This window comes from Macaca thibetana, chromosome 1, assembly GCF_024542745.1.
Source record: "Macaca thibetana thibetana isolate TM-01 chromosome 1, ASM2454274v1, whole genome shotgun sequence".
NCBI classification, from domain to species: domain Eukaryota; kingdom Metazoa; phylum Chordata; class Mammalia; order Primates; family Cercopithecidae; genus Macaca; species Macaca thibetana.
In genome coordinates this window covers 130126136-130145230 of record NC_065578.1, presented here as the reverse complement: position 1 = coordinate 130145230, position 19095 = coordinate 130126136, and the positions used below count along the sequence as shown (strand labels likewise).

Below are 19095 nucleotides of genomic sequence, written 5' to 3'. Positions count from 1 at the left end.
CAACACAGTCATCTAAGAAAGAAGAGATATAGCTAACCTCAAATTAGAATCATTAGAATCTGAACAGCATGGAATTTCCATAGAGGACCACATCCACTGTCCCTTGAACCTAGACTGTGTCTGTGTCTCTGACAAGAGTCCTGCTATAAATCACGCTCCAATGCCCAGGAAGAGTTCCTCACATAGTTCTCCAAGTGCCCCTTCTTTCATAGCTCCTGCTCTGGGACTCGGTGAGCAGGTTGGTTTTAAGTTCTGACGTACTCTATTAGGTCAGGGATTTTGATCACCCTTCCTCTCAGCTTTTATTCTCCATATTAGACTCCTTATCTTTGGAATCTGACCTTGAATGATAAAATAGTTGCCTCTGGGATTTATTTAGGAAATTTAGGAATTGTATCTGAAGCATGTTACACTGATTTAGGAGTTTTGTGAGCTTGGATCAAGAGACTACATCTTGTGGAAGAAAGAAGAAAACAATAAAGCCTTTGTAATTCAAGAGACACAGAAGAAGGAAGTAGCAGGAATGCTTTGAATGACGATCTCCTCTCTGTGTCTTTTCCAGACTCCTTAATCCTGCAGGTCCCGTATTCTGTGTTTGAAGGTGACACGTTGGTTCTGAGATGCCACAGAAGGAGGAAAGAGAAATTGACTGCTGTGAAATATACTTGGAATGGAAAAATTCTTTCCAATTTTAATAAAAGCTGGGATCTTCTTATCCCAAATGCAAGTTCAAATAACAATGGCAATTATCAATGCTTTGGATATGGAGACAACAATGATGTATTTAGATCAAATTTCAAAATGATTAAAATTCAAGGTGAGTCTTTCAGTTCATATAGATTTGCTTAGTAATGTCAGGGATAGGAAACTGAGCATGTAAGGAAGGAATTTATGGGTTACTATTGAAACCCTGGATAGATGAGAGGCACAAGTCCTCTAAGAGGCAGAGAAAGTGGGATGATTGTACCTGAATAAACCTGTGGAAGAAAATTTTGATAGAGGTTTTGATAAGTTTGTCTTGCTGTGTGTCTGAAGTTTCCTGGGACTGAGCACCCAAACCTGTCTCTCCCAGAGTGCTAAATACTCTCATGCTCAGAACTTGATTTACCTCTTCTCTCTAGAACTATTTCCACATCCACAGCTGAAAGCTACAGACTCTCAGCCTACAGAGGGGAATTCTGTAAACCTGAGCTGTGAAACACAGCTTCCTCCAGAGCGGTCGGATACCCTACTTCACTTCATCTTCTTCAGAGATGACAGGGTCATCCTGTCAGACTGGAGCCCGTCCCGGGAACTCCAGCTCCCAGCCATCTGGAGAGAAAACTCAGGATCCTATTGGTGTGGTGCTGAAACAGTGATGGGGAACATCCACAAGCGCAGTCTCTCGCTACAGATCCACGTGCAGCGTGAGTGTTGGAGAGCCAGGCGTCTTCCCTGCCTTTCTGGGCCCCTCAGGCTCTGCAGGCATGGGGACTATGTAGCAGAGACCGGTTTTATCATTCCAACAGAGGAACCGGGCTTAGGCCAAGAAGTGAAGTACAATAATAAGAGAAATACATGACTTCTTTTCTACCTCCATTTTCCTAAAACCTCAGTGTTCCTTTGAAATTCTATGACTTCAGAATCACAGCTGACTCATGGAGTTACGTTTGAGAGCTATGGAAAACAAAACAAGAAAATAAGGTGCCCTGCTAGGGAGTTGGCAGGTTCTAGAACGGCTAGATCTCAAAGAAAACTATTTAGAAGACAAGCATCCATCAGTAGCAATGAACAATGTGAGTGCCTATGATGTGTACAGCAGAAGAGAAGGAGAGATAGATAGGTCCAATAAACATCACTTAGGTACCAAACTATGACTTTTAAAAATAGATGTGGTCCAGCCTACTGCCATGATGGCCACTACTGCTATTACCTCTCCCTCAAAACAACTCGGACCTCCAGCCAGGATGTCAGACAAAACCCAAATGCTTCTTCAGGGTTAGTCCTTTTTTCTTTCCTGGGGCCTCATATATCAGGATGGAAAGCTTATCACATTTAGTGATATTTTCAGCCCTAAATTCGTGGTCTGTTGGTCACAATGTTAGTGCCTGCTGAAGAGGATATCTTGAAGTCACATAAGAAGTGACCCTGCCCAACACCCCAGCTACCCAGCCCTGCCCTCCTTCACAACTGGCCCCGACCTGTGGTCTCATTTTTACATAGGGATCCCTGTGTCTGGCGTGCTCCTGGAGACACAGCCCACAGGGGGCCAGGCGGTTGAAGGCGAGACGCTGGTCCTTGTCTGCTCCGTGGCTGAAGGCACAGGGTACACCACGTTCTCCTGGCACCGAGAGGACATGCAGGAGAGTCTGGGGAGGAAAACTCAGCGTTCCACCAGAGCGGAGCTGGAGCTCCCTGCCATCAGAGAGAGCCATGCAGGGGGATACTACTGTACAGCGGACAACAGCTACGGCCCCGTCCAGAGCGCGCTGCTGAATATCACTGTGAGAGGTGAGTTTTCATCTCTATTGACCTTATTTATTCTCAGCAAACTTCCTCAAATTAAGGGTGGGTAAGGTAATTAACATTACTCTGTGATTCTGCTTTTTCTGTTTCCATTTTGCCATGCTCCACTGTGATAAACGATTTCTTCCATTAGAATGTTAATAACTCAATCGGGTCAGAGTAAGGTCCTGTAGTGAGGTAATGCTGGCTGGGAGCCATTTTGCTTTTTGGAGGTGATTTTTTTTTTGTCTGTATTTGGACCCATTGTGTGTTTATCTCCAAGAGGAGCCTTCCCTCGTTAGCAGTGCTTCTGGGTGGGGCACAGCGCTGTCACCCTAACCTCTCCTTTCAGTAAATCATCCACACACATCAGACCAGCAGCCGCACAGAACCGAAAGCACGAGGCATTCCTTTCCTTCATTACTATAATAGAATCCTGAGGGATTCTCGGCAGCCAAATCGTATGTGGGTCAGGAAACTCACAAGAAGCATGGAGAGCAGATACAGAGCCCACCTTTGTCCATTGAGGAGAGAAGCCTTACTTTGGGATCTCACAGGTTTAGCTCATATAGGTCTCTTCCTCCATCCCTAAGAAGCCACACTGGGCCAAGCTATGTTCTCGCTCAGCTACCTTGGCACTAAGGAAATGGTCTTTACGGGGGTTCAATTCCTCCTCAATCTCAGGTTTGGTTGCATCCCTGACAAAAAAAAAGAAAAAAGAAAGAAAGAGAAAGAAAGAAAGAAAAAAGAAAGAAAGAAAGAAAGAAAGAAAGAAAGAAAGAAAGAAAGAAAGAAAGAAAGAAAGAAAGAAAGAAAGAAAGAGGGGAGGGAAGGGAGGGAGGGAAGGAGGGAGGGAAAGAAGGAAGGAAGGAAGGAAGGAAGGAAGGAAGGAAGGAAGGAAGGAAAGAAGGAAGGAAAAGAAAGAAAGAAAGAAGCTTTTATTAAGTTACTGGAAAGCTAGATTTCCCTTTTTTCTATATAGTAAAACTCCTCAATTCACTCTCCTTACTTCCGTTATTTTTTCTTAAACCCATCACCACCAGGCTTGCCTCAATCCGCCAAAATTCCTAATGATCTCCATATATCTAAGGCCAGTGGAAAATTGTTCCCATTTGATTTGACCTACCTCCAGCTTTTGATACAGTTGATCCCTCCCTCCTTCTTGAAACATTTTCCTGCTCAATTTCTGGGACATAACCTGTTAGTATTCTATCTATTCACCAGATACTTTTTGAAGTTTTCTTTCTGGATCCTTTTAATATTTCCAACTTCTAAATTTTGGAGACTGCTCCCCCAAAACAGCTGCACTGTTTATACAAAGTCAGCTCTGATGGTCAGAGCCATAAACCTGAACAGTTTAGTCAGAGGCTCCAGCAAGGGGGTTGCTATGCTAATAGCCCAGTTGCTGGCAAGTCTTGTGATCAAGCAGGCCCCACCAGGTTAAGAGACTGAGGTGTTTCCCCAGAACTAAGTACCACAGCAGTCTGCATCTCAGTCTGGGAATAACACTGGGTGTAATTCCCAGCAGAGAAGGACTGAGACTGAGCTAATGTCATTTCAGTGACTTTTTTTTTTAAGACAGGATCTCTCTCCATTGTCCAGAGTGGAGTTCAGTGGCATGATCTTGGCTCACTGCAGCCTTGACCTTCTGGGTTCAAGTGATCCTCCCACCTCAGCCTCTTAAGTAGCTGGGACCACAGGCATGTGCCACCGTGGCCAGCTATATTTTTTAATTTATTTTTCATAGAGAAAGGGTCTCACTATGTTGCCCAGTCTGGTCTTGAATTCCAGGGCTCAATGGCATTTCAAGAATCAGATTAGGGAAAAGAAGGGATTAGCAAAATTGCAAACTGCCAAGGGCTCCCTCTAAAGACTCCTGAATGCCCTGAAATCCAGAGTAACGCTGATGGTAGAGGGTGTTTCTTCTGCAGGAAGGCTGTTATTCTGAAAAGTTTGCCTCAGGAAGCTAAAAGATTATAATCTCTGAGGAGATAACAGTGAATCTGTTGGTAAGTATAAATTATTCCTCTCCCTTTTGGGGGTTAGGGTCTTTAGAATGGATCAGCTTCTCCCGATCCAGGCAGTGAACTGGCCACTTCACATGTATCATTTCACTTTATTCTCATGACAGCCCTGGAAAGCAGGTGTCAACATCTGTTAAGGAAACAGATGATCTCAAAGATTAAATGGACGTCAAGGATCCAGTGATATTTGATGGAATAGGGATTCCCTCCTAAATATTTTTTAATCATAGACTTTGTGCAAAATCCCCTGTGCTTAGAAATAGGAGAATATATAACAAAGAGAGAAACTCTGCAGTAGCCTCATGTGCTGGGCTAAGGTGGGCTGTCTCAGGCAACTTGAACTGCCATAACCGAATACCAGGGACTGGGGGGCTTAAACAACAGAAATCTATTTCCTCATAGTTCTGGAGGCTGGAAGTCTGGGATTAGTGCACTAATATAATGTGGATTCTTATGAGGGCTCTCTTTCTGGCTTACAGAAGGCTACTTGCTTGCTGTATCTTCACGTGGCAGAGAGAGAAAGCAGGACAACCTTTCTGGTGTTTCTTCTTAGAAGGGCACTAATCCTATCTTTGGGGCCCCACCCTCATGATTTCATCTAAAGCCAATTACCTCTCAAAGGCCCTATCTCCAAATACCATCACACTGGGGTTAGAGCTTCAGCGTATGAATTTGGGGGAAAAGAGTACAAATCAATCCATAGCATGGACTGAGGTTGTCTGGGGTAGGGCTGTATGGGAGCAGGCTTAACCTATGGAGGTGTTCTCTAAGCTAATCAGAGACCAGCCTGAAGTTCCTGAGAGTCTAGGGCATGGTGTCAGGACCACAAAATAAGAACTAGTACTTCCCTAGACATAACACTTAAGTGTCAGGCACTGTCCAAAGCACTTTACATGTATTAACTCATTTACAACAGTAAGTAGTTGAAAACTGAGGCAAAGGGAGATTAAATAATTTTCCCTGCTCACACAGTGAGTAAGTTGAGGAGCTGGGATTCTAACCCAACAACTTGGATTTAAAATCTGTGCCTTTCTAACTGAGACAAATTTCAATTACTTTCCCCAAAGTAGCCATTTCTTTTAGGAAATAGAGTTACCAGGAAGGTAGAGTAACTTGCTTTCTGCCCATTGAGTCTAGAATCCTAGACCTGGGCATGGCTGATTCTAATTTTGCACAGGCAGATGCCCCAGCAGGCGACAGGGAAAGATTCAATACAGGATGTAGTGGCCAAGCCTCTCTGTCCTTAGATTTCTCTCCTGCTGTCCACTCTACTCTTTCAGCTGTTGTGGCTGGGAAGCTGGGCTGGCTGTCCACTGAATACTGTCTATCAGTGGAACCACTCAAAGGTCAAAGTGCAGGTATGTTGGTATTGTCAGGGAGGGAAGGATAATATCAGAAATGTCACCAGCCACTCCTGGCCAATGGCTCCTCTGTGCCCGAAATCATAGATGAACATAAATGGAAATCACGGTCAGTGTTGCTGTTGTTCTACTACCTGCATGTTCTCTGTCAATTCTGTGGTACCTGTGTCTGAGGTCTGAATTTAGTTTACCTGGGGACCAAGAATACGTATGGGAAAGTACCACCCCTCACTCTCCACTCTCTCTCCCTCTCTCATGCTTTTTGCTCTTTAGCTCATCACCACAGGGCATGGTATAAATTTATTTATTTGTTTATTGCTTGTCTCCCCTCCCTGGGTTATCAATTCAAGAGCAGGGACTTTAATGCCTTGTTCACTGTTGTATCTTCAAGGGTTAGGTCAGTGCCCGGCACAGGGTAGCCTCAGTAAATACTTGCTGTATAAACGAGTAAATTGAATGAAACTTCCTTTTCTGTGGATGAAAGGATAGGAGAATGGACCCCATGGAAATATCAAAATCCCCTAATAATGCATGGATTGTGTGTACTTTTACCATCCGTTTTTTTCTCTCCTGCCCTTCAGAGCACACATGGAACAGGCTTCTGTGAGGAAGGAGGCTGATGCCATTTCATCACGGTGTCCCAATGCAGAGCAATCTCAGAATTACTGTTGGTTCAATTGGCTCCCTAATCACTGGTGCAATTTTCATTCTCTCTCATGCAGTTTGCTGTTCCTAAGTTAGGTGCTGCCAAGCCATGGTCCCACAGTATCTCTCCAGGTGTCTGGGGGCAATTTGCAGGAAGCCACGTTACCAGAATACAACATTAGGATTTCCCCTAAATTGTTAGTTTCTAAAATGATTTACTGAAGGTAGAGGGAACTGTTTCCTCTTCTACTCAGGCCCTGGCCCACCCAGTGTGAGCTTTTCTGGCCAAAACCTGGCCCAAGATGTCTTTATGAGTCCTAGTCCTTTAGATTCTTCTCTCTTCCAGGGCTCAGTACCCAACCAAGCTGAGGAAAAGGCAATCCCAAGCCCTGAACCTCTCCACTGAGATTCACACAGGTCCTTTCCCCTTAGAGATCTCAGGCAACAGAGATGGCCTTGTCGCCGCGGGAGCCACTGGGGGGCTGCTCATTGCTCTTCTCCTGGCCTTGGCCCTGCTGTTTCACTGCTGGCGCCGGAGGAAGTCAGGTTTGTGATCTTTTCTTTGCCACAGTTCCTGCCCTGTCCCTTCCCCTGAACTCAGCGTGCAGCCAGTCTCAGTGGCCACCAGGCCACCACTCCCAAGTCTCCCCTCCCAGCGTTCACACACACTCACGTCTGTCCCTTCCTTAAGGGGTAGTTTTGCAAATAGAGGCCATGAATGAGAGCTGCTCATATCTAGTCTGATTGGCTAAGTCTCAGGGAAGGGGAGGAAAAGTGAAATTTTTAATGTAAAGTTCCAAAAACTGTATCTGAACAGTTTACTTAGGCAGTTTCTTTGGTTCATACAGACTGGCCAGTTAGATACTTCAACCTAAATGCACCATAAATGGAGATTCAAAAGGAACTAAAGGGCTCTGCAGAAATGACTGAGAATAAGAGCTGGCTAATTTTATCCTTCTGTCCCCTCAGGAGCTTTTCTGGGTCTGAGTTTGAGCCTGCCATCTAGTGCTCCAGCAGCCCCTCTCTCCTCAGGTCAGCCTCCCCTGCCTCTTGGACATGGTCTGTCCCAGGCATTGTTTGCTGCGTACTTCCAAAGGCTTCTTGCTTCAGCCCACCTCAGGCTGGCTTTAGATGCCAAGAAACCTGGTGTAGAAGACAGGAGCAGAACCTTTTTCAGCTCTAGAACAATTACCCACATCCTTCAACTCTGTCTCTTAATTCAATTCAACTTTCCAGATGCCTGACAGCACCTTCTATGTGTCCTGCATTGAGCTGGAGGTAGGGAGCTTTGGACCTCTGGCCGATTCTCCTTAGTGAGCCTGAGTCAGAGCCCGACGCTCCTCTGGGCATGACCACAGATGTTCCTCGAAGTTCACCCACAGCTCACTACTCTCCAAGTGACACTTTGGTTATATGTAATGTTTCCTGAGGGATTTCAACACAGACTTGAGTCTTCAGAAATTCTCAAACAATTGCATATTTAACTCAGGAGTATGCAATCCTGGTCTCAACAAGTTATATGCTTTGTTCAATCTTTTTTTCACCTCATTTTCATGAAAACCCAGGACCGGGCAGGTGTTTGAATTGACTTTCTTGATGACATCTCTTAGATAGCGCCTGTTATGTGAAGTCATTGAGAAAGGGCTCCCTCTGCTGACAAAAATGCATCTTTGCTTTATTTTGCAGGAGTTGGTTTCTCGGGAGACGAAACCAGGTGAGACCTCAGCTTCTGCCAGTTCCTTTTTAGTTTCCCAAGTACACAATATGCAAAACTGTGGGGTTACAAAATTAGGTCAAGTTATATCTCTTTGGCCCTGTAGCTAGATACTTCCATTTTCACACTCCTTGAATTGGTCAAAAATGAAGCTTCCTAGAACTTTGCTTGTCAGCTAATAGTTTGCAATACATAAAAAATGATAGATTTCTTATTTGACCTTAACCTACTCATCTAAATGGATAATACCAAAGGTTATAAATTTTCTGGGTTGGCAAAGAATATTTCTTGTACCATAATTAAGTTAGACAATGTGTTACTATAACTATGCATACAATGACTAGATCTAGATTTTCTACAAATGTTCTAGGTTTTCCAGGGAACTCTATGTTTCTAATAATCTTCTTTTTGCACCATACATGCATATATACTCATTAAATGTTATGTCCTTAACTTCCATTTGGAAAATACTGTCATCTTCCTCTTACTATGTCAGTGTCTCAGTCTTAGGTTAGGAATAGGAGTGTGGATTATGTCTAATTCCTTCTTGAATTGTACAGACATTACAATGTAAAGATATTTTATTTATTTTATTTATTTATTCTCACCCAGATTGGAGTGCAGTGGCACAATCTTAGCTCACAACAACCTCCGCCTCCCAGGTTCAAGTGAGTCTTATGCCTCAGCTTCCCAAGTAGCTGGGATTGCAGGCGTGAGCCACCACATCTAGCTAAGTTTTGTATTTTTGGTAGAGACTGGGTTTCACCATGTTGGCTGGGCTGGTCTCAAACTCCTGGCCTCAAGTGATCCGCCCACCTCAGCCTCCCAAAGTGCTGGGATTACAGGTGTGAGCCACTGAACCAGGCCAAAAGTAAAATAAAGACATTTAATCACTACTTCCTGATGATGAAGAAGCCAGTATGTATACATTTGAGACAGGATCTGGCTCTGTCACCGAGGCTGGAGTGCAATGGCATCATCTCAGTTTACTGCAATCTCAACCTGCCAGGCTCAAGCAATCCTCCCACCTCAGCCTCCCAAGTATCTAGGACTACAGGCACATGCCACCATGCCTGGTCAACTTTATTTTATTCTGTGTAGAGACAAGGTCTCACTATGTTGCCCAGGCTGGAAAGCCAGTATTTTTTAACCAACCAAGAGTAGTCATTCTAACTATGAGACGATGATTGTTACTATGATGTCAGAGACTCCCTAACCTTGTTTCCAGGCAGCCTGTCCATCCTACAGCCCCAGGATTTCTTTCAAAAGAACAATCTCACTCTACATAGACGTATTGAAACTCTGATTAAACCATTCAGGCTTTCCTGTTCCCTGTTGGCTGCTGACTTTCTCCAAATCCTCTTTCTCCTCTGCCGCTCTCCCTGAGTATCTCACTCTCCTGCATGTTATAATGTGACAGGGATTATTATGGTTTCTGTGTCTCGCAGGCTTCCTCCCACTCCAGGCCCAGGAGACTCCTCCCATTCCATCTACCCTGCCCAGGTGGAGCTTCAGTCGCTATGTGTCGATGGTGAGGATTCCCCTCTAGGAAGCTGTTCCTGGCCTCAGCCATGGAAAGATAATGCGCTTTCAGCCATGGGAAATGCCCCTGAACTCCCCAAAGTGTCCCAAATCCAGATATTCCCAGATAATTGTTCCGTTGTGTGTCCAAGAAGAGTGGAAATGATGCTTAGGAAGAGGTATCTGTAGCACTTTAATACTAACAGGAACAGCCTTGAAAATGTCTTTTCTTTCCAGTACACCCCAAAGAGGGAGATTTGATGTACTCGGAGATCCAGACTATTCGGCTGGGAGAAGAAGGGGAAGGTACGTCCCTGGGAAGAGATTCTGGCTGCAAACTATATTCATTCATTCAACAAACATTTACTGAGCACCTCCTATGTGCTAGGTACTATTGTAAGTATGGGAAGTCAACCAGTAAACAAGGCAGACAAAAATCCCTGCAGTGGGGAGCTTAGATTCTAAGGAGGGAAAATAGGTACTGAAATATACACAGTATACTTTTGCTGATGATCAGGATGGAAATTAAGCATCCTTCTGATAGATATTGTGATCATTATAGTGTATGTATTAAGGTCTCCCTTAGGTCTGAATGAATAAATGTTTGTAAAACGTCTACTATGTGGTAAGCATTGTGCTGAGAATATATATATATATATATATGCAAGGCATTTTTAATTAAGTGCTAGAAAATGTGATTTTTACAGTATTTTATTCCTCTAATTACTGTCAGATTTTAAATTTTATATTGGAGAAAGGTAAGTTATTTGGAATGAGTTGGATCCTTTTGAGGCTTGCTTTTAAGCTTTGTTAGGGTGAGTCTCAGGCAACCTTTAGAGTAGGGTTAATCTAGCCTGATAGTAAAGCAATGCATTTCTGGGGATTCTACATCAGATGGTCCATTAATTACAAGGTCTGCATCAGCTTCTGGGATTATTCTGCCTGTTTTTCTCTGGTGGTTCTTACCCTGGCCTGAGATACTTTCATCTTACAAATATGCCTATCAGTATTCAGCCAAAGACTCGAGGAGAGCCCTCTGCAGACTTCTGGAGCTTTCGATCTGTTTTCCTTCTGTCTCTTTGGTACTGTCCTACAAATTCTAGCTGCTTTAGTAAAACAGAACTGTTGGTCTCTGTCACTTCAAGTCAGCAAGGCTTCAAGCCAGAAGTCAGGCTCTGTCTGGACTCCCAAGTCCATGCACAGCTTAGTAGTAAACTGGTGCAATATCTGAAAAGCACTGTTTTGTCCTTTTTTCTCATTGTTTAAAATGGGAAGACAAATCCAGTCCCTGTTAGTCCATTTTGGCCAGAATAAGCTGAATTGTTCCTTGAAGCTCTACTTCGCTTCTTTAATCCTATTCAGACTCCATTTTAAGACCCACTAATGAATTGAGATCTGTTGTTAGAAAAATATCACTGTAGGTAACTGCAACCTGTGGTCCACTTTGGCTTTCTGAGGTGAGAGCTCTATATCCCAGCATCAGGGAAATCACTTCAAAATCACTTCAGAAGTTCAAGAGGAATTTCTGAGATCTCCTTCACCAGGCTGGGGGCTATAAAATAGCGGTCTCCACCTGCTACTCCCACCTCAGAAAACCAAAGCAGAGACACATTGGACATAAACTGATCAATCTTTCTAAAGACATCTCTCCAACAAATCTTTTTATTTTTTTCCTCCCCACACTTCCTTGCTTTGGTTGATTAACCTGGGTTCTTACAGTCAAGGAAAAAAACAATTCTCTCTATTTCTTGTATAAATCTACCCATGGCACCTCACTTGGGAGGTTAAAATCTAGGAATTTCAGTTGTAACCTGATGCTGAAGGTGTTCTATGAAAATGAAGTATTACACATAAGACTCAGAGAAGGACTTTCTCAAGGTCACAAAGTCAGTAAAGGACAAAGCTAAGACTAAGTCTTCTGTCTTGCTATATTTTCTGCATGCACAGCCTATTACTATATTTGACCAACGTATATCACCTGATCACTTGCTTTGTCTTTCACTTTGTTCCCTGAGCCACCTCCATTAATCAGGATCCCCTTTGAATGGGAGCATTAGAAAGGCCACTACCTTTCTTGGGTGGATTGAGTACATCTTATCTTATAGAGCTATCTTTATCATTTTGCTTTTCCTTGACATACTCTTTCCTTGACATATTTATGAAAACACCATTTAAGCCAAGTATTCTGTTGATGGACTAGTTACATTTCAGACACTTGAAGTATTAATGATTTGTAGAACGGTTTCTTTAGCTGTTACTCAAGGTTTACATGAAGCCCCTGAAATCATATGCAAAGTTTTATGCATATGACCATTATTCTGGGGAGAGTACATAGCTTCCATCATATTATGAAAAATATCTGCAATCCCTAAAGGTGGGGTAAGAATATGGTAACAATACAGTAAGAAACAGAGAGAAAGCGGCCAGGCGCGGTGGCTCAAGTCTGTAATCCCAGCACTTTGGGAGGCCGAGACAGGAGGATCACAAGGTCAGGAGATCGAGACCATCCTGGCTAACATGCTGAAACCCCGTCTCTACTAAAAAAAAAAAAAAAAATACAAAAAACTAGCCGGGCGAGGTGGCAGGCACCTGTAGTCCCAGCTACTCGGGAGGCTGAGGCAGGAGAATGGCGTGAACCCGGGAGGCGGAGCTTGCAGTGAGCTGAGATCCGGCCACTGCACTCCAGCCTGGGCAACAGAGCGAGACTCTGTCTCAAAAAAAAAGAAAAAAAGAAAAAGAAACAGAGAGAAACCTCAAGTGCCCCAGAGTGTATCTTTTTTTCAGGCTCTCTCTCTCCATAAAATTGCTGTGCTGCTCTGATAATTCTACCTTTTACTCTGAGACTCTTAATTCCTAATATGCATGATCCACCAAATCATATCTGCTAAACTTACCTCTCACTCTGGCTCCAACTCTAGGAAACTATGGCAATAAAAATCAAGAACTAGAACTTGTTAATGTAGGAGAGAGTTTTTCTCACAGGGCATACATATGGAGCACTGTAATGGGAACTTGCCAAACAATCAGGGGTGGTGAGATGACAGTATTGTAAGTTAAGAGAAGCAAGAACTAAAACTAAGAAAAAAAATAATCTCTCAATATCTGGTAGAGGAAGGATGTGAGGTTTCTTAGTGTGGTATTGATGGAGGACTTTACAGATCAATGGAGCTTGAAAAGAACTTGCAGAGGGCTGGGTTAAGAAATGGTAGAACAGAAAGTCAAATGTATTGTAAGACATGTTAGGGGAAGAGGTGGAGAAAACATGACAATCAATGGACAGGGCCCAGTGGCTCCCAGACTCTAGAGAATCAGCTAACAGACTGAGTTCTAAGTGCATCCTTGTGCCCATAGTCCAGTGATTATCTTTCTCTCCACAGCTAATACCTCCAGGACACTTCTAGAGGATAAGGTGAGTTTCATTTCCCCACAGTTTTATCTCCACCATTACCTGCAGCCTCACACTCCCTCTTGGTTTCCACTTATTTCTTCGTTTCCAGGAGGTCTCAGTTGTCTACTCTGAGGTGAAGACACAACACCCAGATAACTCAGCTGGAGAGATCAGCTCTAAGGACGAAGAAAGTTGCGAGAATGAAAAGCTACGAGAATGAAAAGTTACGAGAATGAAAAGTTACGAGAATGAAAAGTTACGAGAATGAAAAGTTACGAGAATGTCCTACTCATGTGATTTGTCCCTTATGCAAAGTCCCAGGCCCAGTGCAGTCCTTGTGGCCCCTGGAATGATCAACTCATTCCAGCTTTCCAATTCTCCTCATGCATATGCATTCACTCCCAGGAACACTCATTCATCTGCTCTGATGTTGGGATGGAATGGCGTGAAAGACTTCACTAAAATGACCAGGATCCACAGTTAAGACAAGACCCTGGATTATTTGCTGTGGGCCTGGCCTAATACATTCCCTAGGGTCTGCATTAGCGAAGGAGGATAAAGAGAGAGAATGACTGTTTTTGAAAAACAGAAGCACACATTTTGGTGAATTGGGATTTGCACAGACATGAAAAAGACTGGGTGACCTGGATCTCTGCTTAATACATCTACAACAATTCTCTCACTGGAGACTCACTTGCATCAGTTTGTTTAACTGTGAGTGGCTGCATGGGTACTGCACAAACAATGAAAAGCCCCTTCACTTCTGCCCGCACAGCTTACACTGTCAGGATTCCGTTGCAGATAACAGAACCCACCTGAAATGGTTTACAGACAGAGGAATTTAAAAGAGGACTTCAGAAGAGCTGGAGATGCAAGCTCTAGGCTGCGCTTCCTAAAGCAAATGATAATTATGTTAATGTCATTAGGGACAAATATTTGCAACATTAGAGAAAAGAGACACAAATATAAAATTAAAAACTTAAGTAACAATTCTCCAAACCTAAATTTGAATTTAAAATATTAGTATAAACTCATAATAAACTCTGCCTTTAAAAATAGATAAATATTTCCCACATCTGTTCACTGAAAAGGCCTAGAAATTAATTACCAACCCGTAAGCAATAAGCACTCCTTACAGATTCTCTAAATACCATTCCCTACTCAAAGGAAATAAGGTTGCTTTTCTTGTAGGAACTGTGTCTTTGAGTTACTACTTCATTAATGTGAGAATAATTCTTGCAATAAATGAAGAAAGAATAAAAGAAATAGGGAGCCACAATTTTGTATGGATGTTTCATGATATACCTACTGGTTAAATAATTGACAAAAACCAGCAGCCAAATCTTGTAGGTCTCCTGATGGAAGTGTACAATACCACCTACAAAGTATCCATGCCCCAAATGTTAAAACTGAATCCATTCAAGTCTTTCTAACTAAATACTTGTTTTATAGAAAATCCATGGAAAAAAGGAACTTGTTTAAATAATATTATGGGATTGCAACCAGCAAAACACAAACTGAGAAAAAGTGCTATTGGGCAAATGACCGGGCTTCTTTAACAAACAAATGGCAAAAAAAAAAAAAAAAAAAAAAATGAAGAGGAGAGAGAGGAAGAAAGGGAGAGAGAAGAAAAGAAAAATGATGATGAAAAGTAATTAGAATATTTCCAACATAAAGAAAAGACAAATATTTAAGGTGATAGATATGCCAATTACACTGATTTGATCTTTACAAATTATATGAATGGATGAATTTGTCACATGTATCACCCCCAAAAAAGAGAAAAAGTAAAAGAGAAGACATATCAATTAAATGAGACTTGAGACAATTCAACCAAAAGGAATGCATGGGTCTTGTTTGGATCCTGACTCAAATTAAGAAAAAAAAATTACCTATGAGATACTAAGAAAAATGTGTACACTAATATTAAGAAATTGTTGTGTGTTTTATATATAAATGATAGTTTATTGTAGTGATGTTTTTATAAAAGCAAAAGGATATTCACTTTTATAGCTTATACTGAAGTATTAGATTAAAGTTTATTAATGTAGATTCAGTGTACATGAAATTAGTAGATGAAATTATGTGATTTGGTTTCAAATAACCCTATGAAGTGAGGGTGGGTAAGAAGTGGGTAGGTATAGATGTAGCAGGATCGGTCATATGTGCACCATTTCTGAAGCTGGGTGATGGGTAAGAAGAGGAGGTTTATGCTACTCTTTACTTTTGCATGTTTTAATTTTCCATAATAAAGAGTTAAAATATCTACACCCAGAAGACTGCCTCGTTATACCACCCCATTATTCTACTCTTGTCTGAGGTGCCACTCACTTCTGTTACAGTGGTAGCTTCGTGTCTCCCTTCTTTTTCCCTTTCATCCCCACAGCCCATTCTCAGCACTGTGGTCACTGTGCTCAAAACCCTGCAGTGCCTCCCCATCTCTCTTACAGTGAAAGCCAGAGGCCCTAAGTGCCCACAAGGCTACACCTGACTGCCCCCATTGCTGCCAGTCTCCTGCCATTCTTCCCCTTAGCACTTCACAGAGGAAGTGCTGCCTTCCATACTGCTTCTTGCACACACCAGGTAAATGCTTGTTTGAGGCCTTTGCATGAGCTGCTCTCTGCTTAGAATGCTCTTCCTCCCTGATATCTACCAAAGCTTTGAGGTCTGCCCTGGTGACTCAAGGCTTTGAGTCACATGTAAATTTGGAAACTACTTCCCCCCCATCTTCAGCACCTCCAGTCTCCCTTACCCCGATTTGCTTTTTTTCCATAGCACTTATCACTTTCAAACATACTTTGAAACAAACGTTGCCGATTTACTACCCTTACTGCATATCATCTCTCTAAAAACTAGATTTCTTAAGGGCAACAAATCTTGTTCTCTTTGTTCATTGATATACCCCAAATACCTAGAACTCTGCCTAGTCCATAGTAGGTGTTTAATGGATATTTTTGAATAAATGAATCATCTGTTTCAGTGAGAAAAATCATTGCCTTCTCCATGATGGAAAGGATCCATTGCAAATAATCCACAACCACAGAGCACACGGGCCGCTGAGGATCTGACTCTCTATCAGAGGCTCAGATTTGGCCTCTATGTCTGTCAGTTGGGCACTTAGCAGTGGTCAGAGAGGCCTGGGTGAGTACAAGCTTATGTTACTGAATCATTCCATAAACTCTGCACCTTCCACGAAGGCCGCTTCATTAATGAGCCCTTTGAGCAATCGCTGGAGTAACTGGAGAAAGAGGCTGCCTGACATTCAGCCAGAGCACGTGACCACAGCCTCCTGATTACTGAAATCTTCCTCAGTAAGGGCTTGGATGAGTATTCTCATAAGACACAAATATTCTCGTACTCTAGATCCATTGGAAGAGGTCCAACAATATGATTCTTCCCTAATCTTGCAGTTTTATTCTTTCCAAATCCTGACCATACAGCTCCAAACACTAGCCACCGCTCATGAATCAGAGTAGAACCTCACCTCTGGACATCTCATCTTCCAGGTAAAGTGGACCACTGGGAATACCCACCTTTGTCACAATCCTCCAGGGATTCCCAAATGTGGTTGTGGTGCTGCAGTTGCCACCCTCAGCTGACGTGAGGGTGTATTTAAACTAGGATAGACTGTTTTTTCCTCCTCTGTCAGTTGGTCATAGGGAACTCACCACTAGGTCACAGTTGCTGGTTGAGAGAGAGAAGTAAAAAAGCAGCAGAATATGAGCTATTCATTGTTTATTCAACTTACCATTGCTTTCAGACCACTCTGGAGTGAGACCTCCTGTAAATCACTTCCACTTAATGATGGAATAATCCTCAATATATTATGAAGTTTTGCTTAGTGGATCAGACAGCTTCCAGTTCATGGGGAACAGCTCAGGTCTCTGATGGGCCATGTTCAAGTGTTCAGTGAAAAAGAAAAGTTACTTGAAGAGAACATAGTTTTGCTCCAAAATTTTATGGTTCTCAACTGTGATTCTCTTGTAGAGCCTTGCTGTAGCCCTTACACAACATCCTGACCAGCCATAACAGTTTTGGGCTCTTTGGATATGCTGGATCCTAAAAGCCAAAGTCCGTGCTGCTTGCGCTGTAACCTAGACAAGCTAAAGACCCCTTGCTTGCTCAGGGGCCCACTCAAAGATGATAGATTTGTGAGTTATCCAGTTATTGAGTGAGAATAGGCAACCAAATGTGACGTCTGTTGCTTCCAAGATCCAGAGGCGTATCAAATGTTGGGCTTCTTCCTTAAAAGAATAGAAGCAACAATTTAATTTACTATCCCAACATGTTGCAGACACCTAATTGCACAATAAATCCCCATAAAGGAAGAATTAGATTTAATAGAATTTCTTTAACTATTAATTTTAACAGCAGAAATCTGTATATTTTGCTGAGAATAGTAGACCAAGGATAGAGGAGTATAATTCTGTTTGAGGCTAAACGAATTGATACAGAGACACTTGGAAGAGACTCTCAACTCAATGGACTAGATCAAGCAGCTGGGAGTGATTCTAATTAGTTCTCTCTTGGTGGATCAAAATCTTAGGCAACAATGGCCTTGGAAAAATAAAGTGAGATAATAACAGGTCCTTGGTATAATGTAGAAGAAAAATTCAAAGATGTATAGAGATGGGATTGTTGCGGTGGATTTATCACACATGTTCCGTTCACGTGTGCCCTGTATCTCTTAAAAGGGTATTTCCACAGAGCATTGAAAAATACATTAGTGATAAAAGTACCAGCACCTTTGAAAAGTATAATAGAAATAGGTCAAGGGCAAAGGTGAAGACATTGTCTCACAAGTAGGCCCCCTGATTATGATGGAGTCTCAGAGTAGCAGAGACAAAAGAAGGCATGGCTACAACAATGAGAAAATGGTAATGACAATACTATGACTGACAAGAACTTTGGATCATAGGAACAAAATAGGTGAGCAGGCCATATGTATACAAATGACAGTAAACTAGAAGCCTGCTTAGAATCATCGAAGAGAATCATAGTCACCCCATTTTCCTGCCAGTTGCTCTACCAGTCAGGGTTCAGTGGCAGACAATAGAGGCCACCCTAACTGGTTTATGAAGAAAGGAATTTGTTTAGGGTATTAGTGGAAAGACTAGAGAGTAAGGCTCTAGGCTGGGCCTCTAGGAACAACTTCCAGAAGCAAACTGCCAAACTGGCCTGACAAGCCACTATCACCACAGCTGACTCAAGATCCGTGGGGCCTCTGCTGCTACTGCAAAAGTTCTCAAGTCAAAAAGCTGCCTAATTGCCACTCGGTACTACAAGATTAGACAACCAAAGGCCATAGCTCAGAAAAAGCAAAATATCCACTTGCATCACCCAGCTTCCAGAATAGCCACACAATTATGATTTAACTAGACTCAAGCTCACTTCTGAGTCTTGCAGGTGGTCTGTTTAGTGGAAAAGAGGCTATATGCAAAGACCCTGGCTTTACCCTTCTACTTCCTATTGAACAAGAAGTCACTCTAGAAGGAGCTTAAATTGCTATTGAAACAGCTACTCTTCAGTATTTACCACCATGTTTCTTTTAGAATGCTCTGTGTGTGTGTGTGTGTGTGTGTGTGTGTGTATTCTTTTAGTGTAATTAGTAAAAGTTGCAGACAGAGGGAGTGTATCAAAACAGAATACAGATTTTTAAATTCAAAAGATTTTAGTTCAAGTCCATAATGTCCCACTTATTAGTATAAGCCCTTAGACAAGTCACTTACATTTTCTGGGTTTTATTTCCTTCTGTGTAAAATGAAGATAACACCTACCTTGTACAGCTGCTGTCAGCACATTTCTTCTTCCAAGCTTTTGCACTTGCTATTCTCTCTGACTGTAATGCTCTTCCCGTGGCAACCACTGTCTGTGACCTCACAACCTTCAGTGCCTGTTCAAATGCTATCTTTTTAAGGAGGTCTTCTGTTGCCACATGTTTAGAATAGCAACATGCCC

The 19095-nt window shown here is 42.5% G+C and overlaps 1 protein-coding gene and 2 long non-coding RNA genes across 3 annotated transcripts in view; 1 reads left to right on the top strand and 2 right to left on the bottom strand.

Annotated features, from left to right (window-relative positions):
* The window catches only part of FCRL4 (Fc receptor like 4), a 23521-nt gene extending 9105 nt beyond the window's left edge, over nucleotides 1–14416 (top strand). The window contains exons 4-12 of the mRNA XM_050779586.1: nucleotides 563–817; nucleotides 1122–1406; nucleotides 2203–2490; nucleotides 6947–7060; nucleotides 8201–8228; nucleotides 9677–9759; nucleotides 9987–10055; nucleotides 13127–13158; nucleotides 13247–14416. Of these exons, the coding sequence (XP_050635543.1) occupies nucleotides 563–817; nucleotides 1122–1406; nucleotides 2203–2490; nucleotides 6947–7060; nucleotides 8201–8228; nucleotides 9677–9759; nucleotides 9987–10055; nucleotides 13127–13158; nucleotides 13247–13357 (1265 nt within the window). The 3' untranslated portion in view covers nucleotides 13358–14416. The remainder of the gene's footprint in view (nucleotides 1–562; nucleotides 818–1121; nucleotides 1407–2202; nucleotides 2491–6946; nucleotides 7061–8200; nucleotides 8229–9676; nucleotides 9760–9986; nucleotides 10056–13126; nucleotides 13159–13246) is intronic.
* Nucleotides 1–19095, bottom strand: part of LOC126948322 (uncharacterized) — a 166444-nt gene that overhangs the window by 103717 nt on the left and 43632 nt on the right. The window lies entirely within an intron of this gene.
* Nucleotides 1–19095, bottom strand: part of LOC126948325 (uncharacterized) — a 20542-nt gene extending 1447 nt beyond the window's left edge. The window contains exons 1-3 of the long non-coding RNA XR_007723400.1: nucleotides 18915–19095; nucleotides 16886–17381; nucleotides 13198–13313 (exon numbers count right to left, since the gene is read on the bottom strand). This is a non-coding gene — a long non-coding RNA (uncharacterized LOC126948325). The remainder of the gene's footprint in view (nucleotides 1–13197; nucleotides 13314–16885; nucleotides 17382–18914) is intronic.